Genomic DNA, 18163 nt, shown 5'->3' on the forward strand with positions numbered 1-18163 from the left:
TCCCCTCCTTCTTCCACAGTACAGTCCGAGTATTATTTTGCAGTCCTCTCTTCTGCGAGAAATATGTAAGTGGATGAGCAAGATTGATTAGGAGCCTCCTGGATCTAGTGTTTTTATGCCCTACTTACACCTGATTTTCTGAGCTGTTCCCTATGAAAACTGAACTTTCATATATTTGCAATTTCTTCACGTCTGCCCTTCCATTCCTTCTGAATATATTGGCCAGTTTTATTTAGATGTGGAGATATAGGAGAGTGAAAACTGAAAATTGCTGGCTAGGTAGAGGAGACACATCTGAGTTGGTGATGATACTTAAAAAAAAAGTTAGAGTACTTTACTGTCAAACAGTATATACAGTTGTTGTCAGCTCCAGCATTGCTGGAGTCTCCAGACTAGCCAGAATATTTGCTTTTTTAATGGGAGTGGCATAAAAGAGAGAGGAAAGATGGTTGAGTATATTTGGATGCACAGACTGCTTAGGGCACAAAGGACATGTCTGTATGAAGTCAGTCTCCATTAGTTGCACTGTTCAGAATAGTGTTTTGGTTGTGTGCAGCCTAAACAAGGAAGAGTCTATTGTTCCCTTTTCTCCAGCCTTAGAAATAGTAATAATTAAAAAAGAAAAAATGTCTAGGATGTGGAAAAATGTTTTTTATTATAGTCAGCTTAAACATTTTAATGATGATTTTTCTTTCAAAACTTCTGTAAGAACCTTCTGAAATTGCAAAGTTGTTTCCTCTGGAAAAAATGAAACTGGATATCCCTAGAAGGAGCAGGTTTCCCCTTTGGCTGTGTTCAGTTATTCAATACCAATTCAATTTTCAACTGTGTTGTTTCACTCATTCATTTTTGAGTATTTGTTAATGGTAAAGTACTAAAAGAACTGAGGGACAGTTGGATCTATGGTTCTCTACTGCCTTTTGTCCAGATATTCTGCTACTGTGAATGGGAAAGACTTGCTCAGTCAGTAGCTATTGCTTTCTAGGAGGTTCAGATATGTCTCCTGAAAGAGTGAATTTTGTGGCAGGCAATCTGCTCAATGTTGGTAAATCTTGGGTGGGGCAGGATATCTATCTGCCTGCTGAAAGATAAGTATCTTTGTTCTGTTCTTGATAAAGCATGTAGAAATTATGTTTTTAAAGAAGTTAAAATATGAGAAGATTGGGCTACCCCCATAGTGTTTTGTTGTTTTTTTCTTTAAATACTGGTAAGATTTTGTAGGTGAACTGTCTTGTGTTTGTGTGCATTTAACACCTAAAATGTTTACGTGTGAGAAACCACTGTGCTCAGCTAGGAACTGAATAGATATTGTTGGCTTTTCTCCAGAAGTCTGAAATATTTTTCTGCACCAGTTCTCTGTAAGCATCATAAAAAAGAAACTCCTTGATCAGAAGAAACTGGCAATGTGCATATCCCATTTCAGCTTAAATGTTTAACAGATTCCAATCTGTCCTGGTTTTGGCTGGGATAGAGTTAATTTTCTTCCTAGTAGCTGGTATAGTGCTGTGTTTTGGATTTAGCATGAGAATAATGTTGATAACACACGGATGTTTTAGTATAAGCACTGCTCAGCAACAACTAAGTCAAGGACTCTTCAGCTTCCCATACTGCCCTGCCAGCGAGGAGGCCAGAGGTGCACAAGAAGATGGGAGGGGACACAACCAGGACAGCTGACCCAAACTGGCCAAAGGGCTATTCCATACCATATGACGTCATGCTCAGTATATAAACTGGGGAAAGCTGGCTGGGGGCGGGGGTGTGTAGCCGCTGCTCGGGAACTGGCTGGGCATTGGTCAGCAGGTGGTGAGCAACTGCATTGTGCATCACTTGTTTTGTATATTCTTTTATGATTATCATTATTTTCCCTTCCTCTTCTGTCCTATTAAATTGTCTTTATGTCAATCCACGAATTGTACTTTTTTTCCCGATTCTCTCCCCCATCCCATTGTGGGGGGAGTGAGCGAATGGCTGTGTGGTGTTTAGCTGCCTGCTGGGTTAAACCATGACAGTCCTTTTGGCGCCCAACATGGGGCATGAAGGGTTGAGATAGCGACAGATCTGACCAGAGCGTGTTAAGGCAAATTTGTTATAAGTGTTAGTTATTAGGTTAATAGTTGCTGGTTGCAATGCTGATTTATTTGTTCTCAGAGTTGTGTTAAATAACACCTTACTTGCTGTATATGTTCCCTGTTGTGCTGTTTATCATCTCATGGGGCAGGATCAAGGATATCATTTTGCTGTACTGTGTAACACTGCCTTATGATATAATAAAATTACTGGTCGTGATACTAATCTGGTATTTGTACTCAGCATTGCCATTATCTCCGTACTCCGAGAACCATCTCTCGGAAACTGTTAATAATTACACTCTTTACCTTTTCTCATTGGAGAGCTAATTTATGGGGGAGACAAGGGGGACACTTTCCCCTGCTCCTTCACTTTCCCCTTCTCCTCCAGGCTAGTTACAATAGTTCTTGAGAATTTTGAATATCCTTGGGATGTTCAAGCCAGCATGCTCCTATTGCTCTGTCTCCTGAATGTGTTTCAGGACTTGTTTAACCTTAATCAACTATTTAAGAATACCACGGAGAGATCTGCCCCAAGGCTGGATAGCTGTGAGTGGCAGGGTGTGTGGGATAGCATGGGCAAGTACCTAGGCCAATGGGCACCCCCAGTGTTTTGGAACTTCACCCCTGAGCAAGTGCAGCATCCTGAAAAGTTAGTAGAACATTTGGACAAAGTATGCTGTCACCCTGGCAACTCCAGAGAGATGCAGATCATTGCAACGTGCTGGGGCCTGGCCCATGCCTACCGAGCCCTGTTCAACACCATTCAGTACCACCAAGGGGAAGAGAAGGTCTCTGGAACTGACGATAAAATGACACGCACTGTGGCTACTCCAACCCCGGTGGCAGGCACTGCAGCTGAACCAGAGAACCAACCCGTGCGGGTATCAGTTGTCCCTATACACAAGAAGAAATTTTGGAAACGGAAGTTGGCTCGTTTAGTAAAGGAAGAAACCCCTACTAAGAAGGGGAAGGAGGAAGAAGTGGACGAGGCAGGCTACTCGGAAGCAGGGCCATCATGAGAAGAGGAGGAGAGGAAGAGGCAGAACTCAAAACGAGGCAGTAACCACCCAATCTCTATCCCTGAGTGAGCTGCGAGATATACAAAAAGATTTCAGCCGTCGTCCAGGCGAGCACATTGTCACCTGGCTGCTCCGATGCTGGGATAATGGGGCCTGTAGCCTGGAATTAGAGGGTAGGGAAGCCAAGCAGCTGGGATCCCTTTCCAGGGAAGGGGGCATGGACAAAGCGATTGGAAAAGGGACACGAGTCCTCAGCCTTTGGAGGCGACTCTTGTCAAGCGTGAAGGAAAGGTATCCCTTCAAGGAAGATGTCATATGTCGCCCGAGCAAGTGGACCACCATGGAGAAGGGTATCCAGTTCCTGAGGGAATTAGCTGTGCTGGAGGTGATTTATGGTGACCTGAACAATGAACAACTATCCAAAGATTCAGATGAAGTCAAGTGCACACGACCCATGTGGCGGAAGTTTGTAAGGAGCGCACCATCGTCATATGCCAACTCATTGGCAGTGATGACCTGGAAAGATGGAGAGGAACAAACGGTGGATGAATTGGCTGGTCAACTCTGGCAATACAAAGAAAGTCTCTCTTCCTCCCTCGTCTTGGCTGTGTAGATACTGGTCCAGCGATTCAAAGAGGATATGTCCTACTCCCCACCTGTATGGACCAGTATCTCAGCCATTAGGAGTAAGTGTCCCTCTGCTCAGGAGGGAGGATATAGTGGATACACACCACGGGGCACCCTATGGTTTTACCTGCGTGACCACGGAGAGGACATGAGGAAGTGGGATGGGAAACCTACCGCAGCCCTAGGGGCACAGGTATGTGAGTTGCAAGGGAAAACAATCACAAAAGGGTGTTCTTCCAGGAAAATTGCTGCTCCAGTTTCCAGCGGGCAGTTCCCCAGACAGAGTAGAAGGGCTGATCTTACTTCTGATCTTAATGAAGAAACTTCTGACTCGTATGTACAAGAAATGAGAAACGAGTACTGTGATGAGGATTAGAGGGGCCCTGCCTCCAGCCAGGGGGAGGAAAGGGACAACCGGGTTTACTGGACTGTGTGGATTCAGTGGCCTGGCACATCAGACCCACAGGAGTATAAGGCTCTAGTGGAGGCCGGTGCACAGTGTACCCTAATGCCATCAAGCTATATAGGGGCAGAACCCATCTGTATTTCTGGGGTGACGGGGGGATCCCAACAGCTAACTGTATTGGAGGCTGAAGTAAGTCTAACTGGGAATGGGTGGCAGAAGCACCCCATTGTGACTGGCCCAGATGCTCCGTGCATCCTTGGCATAGACTACCTCAGGAGAGGGTATTTCAAGGACCCAAAAGGGTACCGGTGGGCTTTTGGTATAGCTGCCTTGGAGACGGAAGAAATTAAACAGCTGTCCACCTTGCCTGGTCTCTCGGAGGACCCCTCTGTTGTGGGGTTGCTGAAGGTGGAAGACCAACAGGTGCCAGTCGCTACCACCACGGTGCACCAGCGGCAATATCGCACCAACCAAGACTCCCTGATTCCCATCCATAAGCTGATTTGTCGACTGGAGAGCCAAGGAGTGATCAGCAAGACTCGCTCACCCTTTAACAGTCCCGTATGGCCAGTGCAGAAGTCTGATGGAGAGTGGAGACTGACAGTAGACTGTCGTGGTCTGAACGAAGTCATGCCACCGCTGAGTGCTGCTGTGCCGGACATGCTAGAACTTCAATACGAACTGGAGTCAAAGGCAGCCAAGTGGTATGCCACAACTGATATTGCTAATGCGTTTTTCTCAATCCCTTTGGCAGCAGAGTGCAGGCCACAGTTTGCTTTCACTTGGAGGGGTGTTCAGTACACCTGGAACCGACTGCCCCAGGGGTGGAAACACAGCCCCACCATTTGCTATGGAGTGATCCAGACTGCGCTGGAACAGGGTGGAGCTCCAGAACACCTGCAATACATTGATGATATCATCGTGTGGGGCAACACAGCAGGAGAAGATTTTGAAAAAGGGAAGGAAATAGTCCAAATCCTGCTGAAGGCCGGTTTTGCCATAAAACAAAGTAAGGTCAAGGGACCTGCACAGGAGATCCAATTTTTAGGAATAAAATGGCAAGATGGACGTCGTCAGATCCCAATGGATGTGATCAACAAAATAACAGCCATGTCTCCACCAACTAGCAGAAAGGAAACACAAGCTTTCTTAGGCGTCGTGGGTTTTTGGAGAATGCACATTCCAAATTACAGTCTGATTGTAAGCCCTCTCTATCAAGTGACCCGAAAGAAGGACGATTTCAAATGGGGCCCTGAGCAACGACAAGCTTTTGGAGAAATTAAACGGGAGATAGTTCATGCAGTAGCCCTAGGGCCAGTCCGGGCAGGGCAAGATGTAAAAAATGTGCTCTACACCGCAGCCGGGGAGAACGGCCCTACCTGGATCCTCTGGCAGAAAGCACCAGGGGAGACTCGAGGTCGACCCCTAGGGTTTTGGAGTCGGGGATACAGAGGATCCGAGGCCCACTATACTCCAACTGAAAAAGAGATATTGGCAGCATATGAAGTGGTTCGAGCTGCTTCAGAAGTGATCGGCACTGAAGCACAGCTCCTCCTGGCACCCCGACTGCCGGTGCTGGGCTGGATGTTCAGAGGGAGGGTCCCCTGTACACATCATGCAACTGCTGCTACATGGAGTAAGTGGGTCACGCTTATCGCACAACGGGCTTGAATAGGAAACCCCAGTTGCCCAGGAATCCTGGAAGTGATCATGGATTGGCCAGAGGGCAAAGATTATGGAATATTGCCAGAGGAGGAGGTGACGCGTGCTGAAGAGGCCCCACTGTATGATAAACTATCAGAAAACGAGAAGCAATATGTCCTGTTCACCGATGAATCCATATTGTGGGAAAGCATCAGAGGTGGAGGGCTGCTGTATGGAGTCCTATGTGACAAGTTGTAGAAACTGCTGAATGAGAAGGTGAATTGAGTCAGTTTGCAGAGGTGAAAGCCATCCAGCTGGCTTTAATATTGCTGCCTGGGTAGAGTACCTGGTTATAGGTCTGTCATGTAGATGCTCACGTACCCAAGCGTCTGACCACTGAAGAACATCAAAACAACCAGCAGGTGGATCAGGCTGCTAAGATTGAAGTGGCTCAGGGGGATCTGGACTGGCAACATAAGGGTGAATTATTTCTAGGTCGGTGGGCCCATGACACCTCAGGCTATCAAGGAAGAGATGCAACATACAGGTGGGCTCGTGATCGAGGGGTGGACTTGACCATGGACACTATTGCGCAGGTTATCCATGAATGCGAAACATGCGCTGCAATCAAGCAAGCCAAGCGGTTAAAGCCTCTCTGGTATGGAGGACGATGGCTGAAATATAAATATGGGGAGGCCTGGCAGATTGATTATATCACACTCCCACAAACCCGCCAAGGCAAGCGGTGGGTGGAGGCAACCCCCGGATGGCTGGAAACATATCCCGTGCCCCATGCCACTGCCCGGAACACTATCCTGGGCCTTGAAAAGCAAGTCCTATGGCGACATGGCACCCCAGAAAGAATTGAGTCAGGCAACGGGACTCATTTCCGAAACAACCTCATAGACACCTGGGCCAAAGAGCATGGCATTGAGTGGGTGTATCACATCCCCTGTCATGCACCAGCCTCTGGGAAAATCGAACGATAGAATGGACTGTTAAAGACTACACTGAGAGCAATGGGTGGCGGGACATTCAAACATTGGGGGACACATTTAGCAGAAGCCACCTGGTTAGTCAACACTCGGGGATCTGCCAATCGAGCAGGCCCTGCCTAGTCAGAACTTTTACGTACTGTAGAAGGGGATAAAGTCCCTGTAGTGCACATAAATATGTTGGGGAAAACAGTTTGGGTTATTCCTGCCTCAGGCAAAGGCAAACCCATCCGTGGGATTGTTTTTGCTCAAGGACCTGGGTGCACTTGGTGGGTGATGTGGGAGGATGGGGAAGTCCGATGTGTACCTCAAGGGCATTGGATTTTGGGTGAGAGTAGCCAATGAATTAAATTGTATGATGTTAATCGCTATGTAATTCTGTATATCATCATTTCTGTGGTGAGTATATGCCATATCAACGGTATCACAGTAAGAATCACCCAAATTAATGAAGAATGAACTCTGATGAAACCGTGCAAAGTGCAGCGATGATAGAACCAGACAAGGGCAGCAGTGATGGAACCAGAACTGACTTCAGCATGCGGCAACGCGACACCACACACCATCTCTCCTGCCCTGAAGGACTGTTATGACAGATGGAACCCAAGGTCATGGACTAAATGAACTCAACGAACATTTTACAGGGATGGCCCATAGACTAAGGGAATGATATCTCTGTGTATATATCAAGAGACAAGAAAAGTGGTGGTGATTAATTGGGATGTATTGGGAAGTGTGGGGACCTGGGCATGACGCAGATGGTATAGAATAAGGGGTGGATACCGTCCTGGTTTCGGCAGGGATAGAGTTAATTTCCTTCCTAGTAGCTGGTACAGTGCTGTGTTTTGGATTTAGGATGAGAATAATGTTGATAACACACTGATGTTTCAGTTGTTGCTAGGTAGTGCTTACATTAAGTCAAGGACTTTTCAGCTTCTCATGCTGTGCCAGCGAGGAGGCTGGAGGTGCACACGAAGCTGGGAGAGAGGACACAGCCAGGACAGCTGACCCAAAGTGGCCGAAGGTGTATTCCATACTATATGATGTCATGCTCAGTACATAAACTGGGGGAGTTGGCCGGGGGGGGGGGGGGGGGGGGGGGCAGGGTGCAGCTGCTGCTCGGAACTGGCTGGGCGTTGGTCGGTGGGTGGTGAGCAATTGCACTTTCTTTTATGATTATCACTGTTGTCCCTTCCTTTTCTGTCCTATTAAATTGTCATTATTTCAACCCATGAGTTTTACCTTTTTCCTGATTCTGTCCCCCATCCCACTGTGGGAGGAGTAAGTGAATGGCTTTGTGGTGTTTAGCTGCCTGCTGGGTTAAACCATGACGCAAAGACAGATTTTCAGATTAGCGAAAAATTTACTGAGATATTCATAGTGTTCTACCAGTACATCAGAATGCTCTGGGAAGTCAGTTGATAAAACAAATGTAGATAGACATGCCTAACTGATCAGCAACAGCATATTTCAGTTAGTGTTTGTAACTGTTGTATGTTGATAATGTGTAGTAAGTTGAGGAACTCTGCTTTTGTGGAGATTGGAACAATTTACAAAATACTTATATGAGCAAAAAGAGGTGTGGATTTTGGTCAGAAATCTTGTGTTTAAAAAAAAAAACAAAACCACTGAGCGCTCAAATCTAGAAAACTTCGATAGAAGCTCCTGATAATAAAACATATTCATCGTGGTAATTAAAAACTTCAGCGTCTCTTCTGGTTGTCTGTACATATGGGCTTGTTGCTGTGCAGTGAGCAAGAATTTGAAATCTTGGAAACGAACTTTTTTAGATCATCAAGAATATTTACATATGGGGAATGAGGAGAAAGTTTTGATTTCTTTTTTTTGTATTGGTGAATAACTTCATAGTTGTTTGTAAGTGAGACTTAAAATGTAATTTAATTGCTGCATTTTACAACTTAATCCCCTTCTCCAAATTGATTGTGTGACTGGATTGTTATTTTGGAAGTTCACTAGGTTTAAATATATGCTTCTCTGTCAAAGCTTCAGGTGACTGCTAGTACTTTGTTTCATACTTTCTTAAGAAAATTCTTTTTGCTTGGAAAGCATTGCTGTGAAGGAGAAATAAAAAACATTTGCCTCAGCAGTAAGTGGTTATAGTCGTCCTAACTTGAGAGAAGAGTGAATTTGTCATCTCCCTCTTTTTCCTCTCTTCTGCCCCCAAATAAAGGTATTACAAAGCAGGAAAGAAATTGCTTCAAGCTTTTGGATTTTCAAGGAAGACAATTACAGTATTTGCTCAAATCCCGGACGCTTCTAAGTCTAAATTGACACTACATATTGAGTATTGATTTAGGGTGGAAAATTAAAATAGTGTGTTTCTTAACCTTAATAATAGGAGGGTGAGGAAGACTGGGGGGAGGAGTTCCAGGGGAGTCACTGCCATGATATGTTGTGTAGGACTGCTGTTCCGTGGCAATTGCCCCAGCACAGGCTCTAAGGAGGAAATCTGTGTGGACCCTTGGATTTTGAATCTCCAAAAGACAAGTGAAAATGTGGGTTTGAGTGCAGGAAAATATAATGAAACTTTATGTAGGGAAGAGTTTATCCAAAAGAAATCAGAATGTATTGAAACTTCTTTAAAAATTATTATAAACAGTAGAACACAATACTTCCATTGCATGTTATTTGACTGTGTTTTCCAAACTCAAACATCACTATGCAAAGAACTTAAAAAAACAAACAAAAAAAACCCCACACAAAAACCCCCCTAGACAAGACCCCATTTTATTTAATGTGAACAAATGTGATTGCTCAGTAAGCATTCAGTTTGTGGGTTGTTGTTTTTTTTTAAATGTTTTTATTACAAATATATTTGGCTTTGTTGCTCTGTAAATCTCTGGTATTTAGACAGTGTTAGGTGGGTGATTGTTATGTCACTGTGTTCTGATTCTTACTAAAGAATGTTAAAGGCAGAGGGGAACAGCAGAGAGTATAGGAAGGAAGGAATTGTCTTTTGCAAGTCTTGAGCCCTTAGGTTTTACTTGTTTCTGTTCCCTGCAACATTCTGTCATAGTGTTCTTAGATTATTTTTTAAAATATACTTCTGTGTTTTTGCATATAGTTTTTGAGGGGCCATTAAAATGGAGTCATTTTCAGCTAAAGTAAAAAGTCCTATGCTTTGCACCTTTATAATGCATATTCATCTGTCTTCAGCTATCTTCAAAATTTCGGTTATGCTCTTGATTGCTTTCTTTGACAGGGCTACAATAGAGGAGGTATATTCAAGGTCAATGACAAAACTAGCCAAATCAGCGAGCAATTACACACAACTTGGGTAAGTAAGTGTGTATAAGAGAGAAATAATTAACTGCATACATGTTAAGAATCAAGTTTGATTCTGAATATTTTATTAATGGTGTTGAAGGTAGCATAACTTTGCCACCTTTAAAAACGATTGTTAGTTCTTCAGTTACTGTGCAGCTATGCAAAATATCATGCAGCTATGACAAAACCAAGACATTACAGTTCTTTATTCACAGTTTATTAAAAAAAAAAAACCAACAACACACAAACAAAAAAAACAACAAACCAACACCATGGAGGAATTGTCTGTTCCTCTGTGTTTAAGGTTGAGTTCTTTTCAGGCATAATAATGAGTGTGACTTTCTATGCTGTGCTCCCAAGCCTATGGTAATTATTTTGAAGAGAGAACATATGGTCTGCAAATGTGGCAGTGAATTTATTTGTTTCTATTATTTCTACTTTCTCAAGTGTTATCTTTGTCCTGAGACATGTTAAGAATGAGACTTTTCAATAGACTTATTCCATATTTTAATTAAAATTTTATACACTGGATGTGTTTAAAAAAAAAAAAATGGAATGATTAATGGATGTTTTCATTAGAAAGATTATGCCAACAGGTCAGACCTCTTAGATGAGGCTAAAGATTATTTGTTAGTCACAGCTAGAAATGTGGAGAGCTTTCATCAGTGGATAATTTGATACCAGTTGTTGCTGCTCTTCAAAGGTTCTGTATCTGCATGTTAGTTTGAACATCAGTGCTTTAAAGGCTATGCATGGTATTGATTTCTCAGCAGCATTGACCTGGAAACTGAGGTAGGAGTGTATCTTTAGAATAGCAGAAGTCTATTCAGTATAGAAATCTGAATCTGAGGAATGACCTGTCCCCCACCTTCCTTTACTGTATGGTTAATCTTGTAGCTGTAATGAAGTAAGACAACTAGAAACTTAACTAGCCAAGTAATTCTTAGTTTCTTTTCACTATTCAAGTATGCACATAAAGATACTTGTACATGTTAAATTTTTTTTGAGCTGCTCTTGCATCATCTTTAGGAATATCATTTGTCATTATTGTGTGTTGATGATGGAGAAGAATTAAGTGAATTTTGCTGTGTTTTACTCGTTAGAGTCAATACAGGTAAAACATAAAACACTGAAAAGTTAGGTAGGAATCCAAGTACGTTTGAAACATTTAATAAGAACATCATTTATGTTGGGTTTTTTTGTTTGCTTCAGTTTTAGGAACAAAGCTGAAATTCTGTAAACATATCAGTTATACTTTAGCACTATTTAAAAAAAAAAAACCCTGTAGCCAACTGAAAGGAAAAAATCCAGATGAGCATTAAACTTTTTTTCTCAATCTAGGACATTTGCACCAGTTTGGGATGTTTTCAAAACCTCAACAGAAAAACTAGCAAGCTGTCACTTGGACCTTGTGCGGAGATTACAAGAGCTAATAAAAGAAGTTCACAAGTATGGAGATGAACAAATCAAAACTTATAAAAAGGTTATTAATTTTTTTTCTTATGCGTGTCCATAACTTGTTAAAACTAAAATGGTTTGTTTTTGACAACTATGTGATATTTGGCAGACTAAAGAAGATGTTTCAGGAACATTGGAAGCAGTGCAAAATATTCAAAGTGTCACTCAGGCCTTACAGAAATCAAAGGAAAACTACAATGCAAAGTGTGTCGAGCAAGAACGTTTGAAAAAGGAAGGAGCAACGCAGAGAGAAGTTGATAAGGTAGTTCTGTGACATCTTACTTAAATTCATTGTGTTGTCAATCTGTAACACATTCACCTTGTATTAGTAAGTGAAATACTCAAAAAGGGCTAAAAGTAGTTGTGGCTATTTCATAATGTGCATCATACTTTGAATGCCTAGTTATGTTTTGTTTACACTTCCTTATCTGTTCTAATTGCATTGCAGTTCTAATTCTTTATTTTGTAATTACCTGCATAATGATAATTTTGTTCAGCGGCTTTTACAGAAATTGCATATAATTGTATCAGCTTCTATTATGTTTTTGGATGCATTTTCTTAAGTAAATATGCAAACGCTCAATGCCTTTGTTATTGAATTAAGGAGTAGGAAGTTTTGTGTTGTCCCCTGAAGTGAGACAAAGTAGCTAATTATAGGAGTATTTGAAGTCTATTCCATTGAGAAGAAAAACGAGTTAATATTACTTTCAATGCTAATTTAAGAGGTTCCAATAACATGGACCAAAACCTCAAGGGATGAGTAATTTGATGTTGCATTTAGTACTGTCCTTGGGTCATGGGGGAGTTTGATCCATTCACAGAATTACAGCATGGTTAAGGTTGGAAGGGACCTCTGGAGGTCATCTGGTCCAACCCCCCTGCTCAAGCAGGATCATCTAGAGCTGGTTGCCCTGGACCACGTTCAGATGGCTTTTGAATATATCCAAGGAGGGAGACTCCACCATCTCCCTGGACAACCTGTTCCAGTGCTTGGTCACCCTCACTGAAAAAGTGTTTCCTGATGTTCAGAGGGAACCTCCTGTGTTTCATTTTGTGCCCATTCCCTCTGGTTCTGTCACTGGGCACCACTGGAAAGAGCCTGGCTCTGTCTTCTTTGCACCCTCCCTTTAGGTATTTACATGCGTTGACAAGATCCCTCCCCGAGCCTTCTCTTCTCCAGGCTGAACAGTCCCAGCTCTCTCAGCCTTTCCTCATAGGAGGGATGCTCCAGTCCCTTCATCATCTTTGTGGCCCTTTGCTGGACTCTCTCTAGTATGTCCATGTCTCTCTTTAAGTGCATTAATAGCAAAAGGAGGTCTAAAGAAAACATTGGACCGATAGTTGTTGAAGATGGTCACCTGACTAATAGGGATGAAGAAAAAGAGGAGGCATTCAATGCATTTTTTGCCTCAGATTTAATAATACTGACAGACCTTGGGCTGCCTGGTCCCCTGAGTCAAAGGACCTCAAGTGTGGGAACAGTGACTTTCCATTTGTGGACACTGAAATTGTAAGGGACCAGCTGAATCAGCTGAATGTTCACAAGTCCATGGGGCCTGATTGGATTCATCCCAGAGTACTGAAGGAGCTAGTGGATGTTATGGCAGGACCCCTCTCGATCATCTACCAAAGGTCTTGGGAGTCGGGGGAGGTCCCTGCTGACTGGAAGCTAGCCAGTGTTATTCCAATTTACAAGAAGGGCGTGAGGGAAGACCCAGGAAACTACAGACCTGTTAGTCTAACCTCAGTTCCTGGAAAAATTATGGAGAAGATCATACTGGGTGCTATTGAAAGGCATTGAAAGAACAACGCAATCCTCAGGCACAGTCAACATGGGTTCACAAAGGGAAAGCCCTGTCTATGATAAGGTCACGCGCCTAGTGGATGAAGGGAAGGCGGTGGATGGAGTTTTTCTGGATTTTAGTAAGGCTTTTGATACTGCCCCTCACAGCATCCTTCTGGACAAGTTGTCCAACTGTGAGATGAGCAGGTTCACGGTGCTCTGGGTGAAGAACTGGCTGAAGAGCAGGGCTCAAAGGGTTGTAGAGAATGGGGCTACATCTGGCTGGTGACCGGTCACCAGCGGTGTTCCTGAGGGCTCAATCCTAGGGCCAGTTCTGTTCAATATTTTTATCAATGATCTGGATGTGGGAGTTGAATGCACCATTAGCAAGTTTGCTGACGATACCAAGCTGGGAGGTGCTGTTGACTGTCTCGAGGGACAAGAGGCCTTGCAGAGGGATCGAGATAGATTGGAGCATTGGGCTATGATTAATGGCATGAAATTTAATGAGAATAAATGCTGGATTCTGCACCTGGGACGGAGTAATAGAATCATAGAATAGTTTGGGTTGGAAGGGACCTTTAAAGGTCATCTAGTCCAACCCCCCTGCCGTGGGCAGGGACATCTTCAACTAGATCAGGTTGCTCAGAGCCCCGTCCAACCTGACCTTGAATGTTTCCAGGGATAAACATGCCGGGCACAAGTATAAATTGGGAGAGGAGTGGCTGGAGAGCAGCCCTGCAGAAAGGGATCTGGGGGTGCTGGTCGACAGCAGGCTCAATAGGAGTCAGCAGTGTGCCCTGGCAGCCAAGAGGGCAAACTGCATCCTGGGGGGGCATCAAACACAGTATAACCAGCCGGTCAAAAGAGGTGTATTATTATCCTGCTGTATTCAGCGTTGGTGCGGCCTCACCTTGAGTACTGTGCGCAGTTCTGGGCCCCACAATTTAAGAAGGATGTGAAGGTCCTTGAATGCGTCCAGAGGAGGGCAACAAAGCTGGTGGCAGGGCTGGAAGGCATGTCCTCTGAGGAGCGGCTGAGGACTCTGGGTTTGTCTAGTTTGGAGAGAAGGAGGCTGAGGGGTGACCTCATTGCTCTCTACAGCTTCCTGAGGAGGGGAAGTGGAGAGGGAGGTGCTGAGCTCTTCTCCCTGGGATCCAGGGACAGGACGTGTGGGAATGGTTCAAAGCTGCGCCAGGGGAGGTTCAGACTGGACATTAGGAAGCATTTCTTTACCGAGAGGGTGGTCAAACACTGGAACAGGCTTCCTAGAGAGGTGGTCGATGCCCCAAGCCTGTCAGTGTTTAAGAGGCATTTGGACAATGCCCTTAATAACATGCTTTAACTTTTGGTCAGCCCTGAAGTGGTCAGGCAGTTGGACTAGATGATTGTTGTAGGTCCCTTCCAACTGACATTGTGTTATATTCTCTTTTATTGGGGAGTCCAGAACTGGACACAGTACTCCAGGTGTGGCCTCACCAGTGCTGAGTAGAGGGGAAGGATCACCTCCCTCGACCTGGTGGCAACACTAACTTTTTCTGCTTTTCAGGAAACAAATAGTAGAGGAAAGAGGTTATGTTTCCCTGTCTCTAATGATGTCTTCTCTTTTTAAATCTTGATACATCTGCCTATTTCCTTTTCAATTATCTGATCTGTGTAGGGCTCTGTTCTTGTTAGAATGGTCTTAGTGCTTTTTGTATTGTCTTGGTGGAGCAGATAGAGTTGGTTATTGTCTTGTCACTGATGACAAAAGTGATCCTGTTGACCATGTTCTGATTGTTTTATCTTTAATATAAGTAGCTTTTTTCCTAGCTTCTGCCTCAAATGACAGTCAGGTTTGGGTTCTAGACATGAATCAGAAATATGTGGGATGGCAGATGTTTTCCTGCTAGTTTATTCAAAATACAGTTTTTCTGAATTCTTGTAAATAGATTGAAATTTTTCAGTAGGAAAAGTTGACTTGATGGAAGGCTTGCTTTTAAGATGTAACTTTGTAGTCCCTTGTCCATTTGGAAACAAAAAATGTTCAGTCTGACTAATGTCTATATACAGAAGGGAAAAAGAGGAAGCACTATAGGCTGAAGGCCATTTTTTACTGTTTTATGCATCTTCCCTAGATACTTTTGTTTGAACAATTAGGCCATAGTTGAATGCTCAGCTAATACTTAAAAAATGTTTCCAGTGGGAGCCGATAACTGTGACCATCACATCTCTTCAGTCATGTCTTTATTTAAATTTACGCTTGTAATTTCAGAAACATGGTGACAAAGATTGTATTAATTTATTTTTCCCTTGGCAGAGAATAGGTTTATTACTTTTAGCATAACATGAAAAATGTTTTTATCAAAATCAGAATAGCTGCTTTATCAGAAAGCAGGGGATCTGCACCAGTATGCTAAGAGCTTATCACAAAGCCAAATATTTGGAGAAATACCTCCTCAAATTCTCCAATAAAGTATCTGAGAGCTTGCAATTTTCATTGCAGCTGAAAGTTAGTGTTAACTTGTGTAATAATTTCCTGTTGTTCTCTGATATGTTAACTTCTCTATTTATAGTGACTTGACAAAAAAATTCTTGACTGATAGTTATTCTTTCAATTATTGTAAATCTGCTAAATGGAGTTCTATCAATTGCTGCACCTGAGAATAGACACATAGTGTTTTCAGAAGAGATTACTAGTTAATCATACAATGTTCGTGTGCTTTATCATTTTGTCTGTCTTGCTGAGGAGGTTTTGTAGATGCTTTAGCACATAACACAATTCTGCTCATGGTTAAACATGATTACAAGAGACAATGTTTTGTTTGTGTCAAAATCCCATGCATATGGGGTTCAATTACATAATGCTTTACAAAAAGACTTATTTTTTTTAATTCTTTTAACTTGACATTTCCTTCCTTTTCAATGATTAAGTTTGGAATCATCTTATTGCAAAAGCAATCTTAATTCTTTTTAAAATCAGGTGTTCATAGAGCACCTTTTACTTTTGTATAGTAAATGGTGTTTTGCACATTCGCATAGGGGAATTCCCAAAGTGAGAATCATGAAGTAAAATTCAGAGCAAGTAACTGATGGGTTTGATACATCCTGTCATGCCGTCCTTAATGCCTGAAGGATCCATATTCTTTGTATAGTGAAGTATTTTCAGGCTCTGTTATGTTGGGTTTAGAGGGCTACATGAGCAAGATCTGCTTAAGCTTTCTCTGTAACTGGAAAAATGGAACTGTAGCTTTGATTCCTCTTCCTTTGAAGTCCTGGTTGATGTTTCCCCAGGTGAACAAGTGCTAACACTATACTGTTATTCATGATTTTCAGTTATTTTTCTCTTGGAAATTGCAGAATATAACTATATCTTTCTAGATGGCATCTTTATATTAATTCATTTGAAAGTTATAGGTAGTGGTCAGCTTTACAAGTCACTGCAAGTGAGAAATAGTTTCCATTTTTACTGTGGGACAGATGAAATTCATTTGAAAGAGGGGAGGAAAGCTATTTGGAACTAGAACAAATAGTAAATATACAACTGTCTTTACTGATGTCATTAACAATTCAGAAATACTTTTGAGTTATAATTGATGGGAAACTTCAATGAGATAAAGTAGGCATGTTGAACACAGAAGCTAGAAAAAAACTGATGTTCAAGGCAAATAATTTTTATTTTAATTGGCTTTTAACTTGGAAATAGCAAGAATATCAAAGTTTTGAAAAACTTCATCTCATGTTTGTCATGCTGTAAACTTTAAAAATAACTTTTTTCTCTGCCATAAACAATCACTTCATTCAGTTTTGTTGTCCATGTGATATTGGGATTCTCCTGTATTTCTTTTTGTCTTTTAAGAATATTAAGCCCACAAAAAGAACATTTTGGTTTATTAGCAACAAAGAATGAAACAAATCAATAAGTTATAAAGCCAAAAAGGACTATTATAAACAACTCTGAGCTGCATAAATCTGGCCATCCGTATGTTCTGCATTAACTTCACTTTCAAATATCTCTTAATCTTAAAATTTCCATTGATGTAACACCTGTACTTTTGAATGTCTTTTTCCCTTATATTTTTTCCTTCGCTTCTAATAGAGAACTGCACCACCTTGTGCTTTTTACCGTTAACTCTTTCAGAATTGCACTAACTGCTCTGTATTCCAACCTTGCTTTCTTCCTGCTTTTCTGTTGTAGATCTAAATATTTGACATGAGCTAATTAGTTAACTTCAGGAATACAAATTTTAAAATATTTATTTCAAAACAAGTATAAGTTAGTCATTGCTGATAAGGGGAGGGGATTTAAATGAGGTAATTGCTTTGTTACCTTTTTATGTGGTTTATGTATAGCTTTAAATAGAAATCTCTAATGGCTTGAATCAGAGTTATTTGGTGGTGAAATTTTGTTATGACACTTCACTGTTTTGATATGCCCCTGAATATTTTTATAGGTCGTCCTAGGCTTTCTTTTAATAGTAACTTTAAAAGCCTTGGATAAGATTGGATATGTGACATTTGACACTTTTTTGTACTAATCTATAGGCAGCAGTTAAATCGAAAAAAGCTACAGATACCTATAAACTATATGTGGAGAAATATGCTGCAGTTAAATCTGTTTTTGAACAGAAAATGACAGAAACTGCACAGGTAAGTGTTATTAAATGAGTTACCTTTAAAATAGATTAATATGTTCTTTTTTACCTCTGAAGATCTCTGAAATCAAAGCTTTTGAAAAATTGGTTCAAGATAGAATGATCTCCATTGGAAATTGATATGAACAATGTCAGAAGTAATATGTTTGAAGGATAAGCATTGACCATGTATGTTGTGATGGCAGTGTCCTTGAACGACACAGTTGAACACTAGCACTCTAGAAAGACTTTGAAGAAATT

The 18163-nt window shown here is 41.9% G+C and overlaps 1 protein-coding gene across 1 annotated transcript in view; it reads left to right on the forward strand.

Moving 5' to 3' along the window:
- LOC143172196 (F-BAR domain only protein 2-like) overlaps positions 1 to 18163 on the forward strand; it is a 135228-nt gene that overhangs the window by 11985 nt on the left and 105080 nt on the right. The window contains exons 3-6 of the mRNA XM_076361440.1: positions 9984 to 10058; positions 11390 to 11531; positions 11616 to 11768; positions 17814 to 17918. Of these exons, the coding sequence (XP_076217555.1) occupies positions 9984 to 10058; positions 11390 to 11531; positions 11616 to 11768; positions 17814 to 17918 (475 nt within the window). The remainder of the gene's footprint in view (positions 1 to 9983; positions 10059 to 11389; positions 11532 to 11615; positions 11769 to 17813; positions 17919 to 18163) is intronic.

Source organism: Aptenodytes patagonicus, chromosome W (genome assembly GCF_965638725.1).
Source record: "Aptenodytes patagonicus chromosome W, bAptPat1.pri.cur, whole genome shotgun sequence".
In the NCBI taxonomy this organism is placed as follows: Eukaryota; Metazoa; Chordata; class Aves; order Sphenisciformes; family Spheniscidae; genus Aptenodytes; species Aptenodytes patagonicus.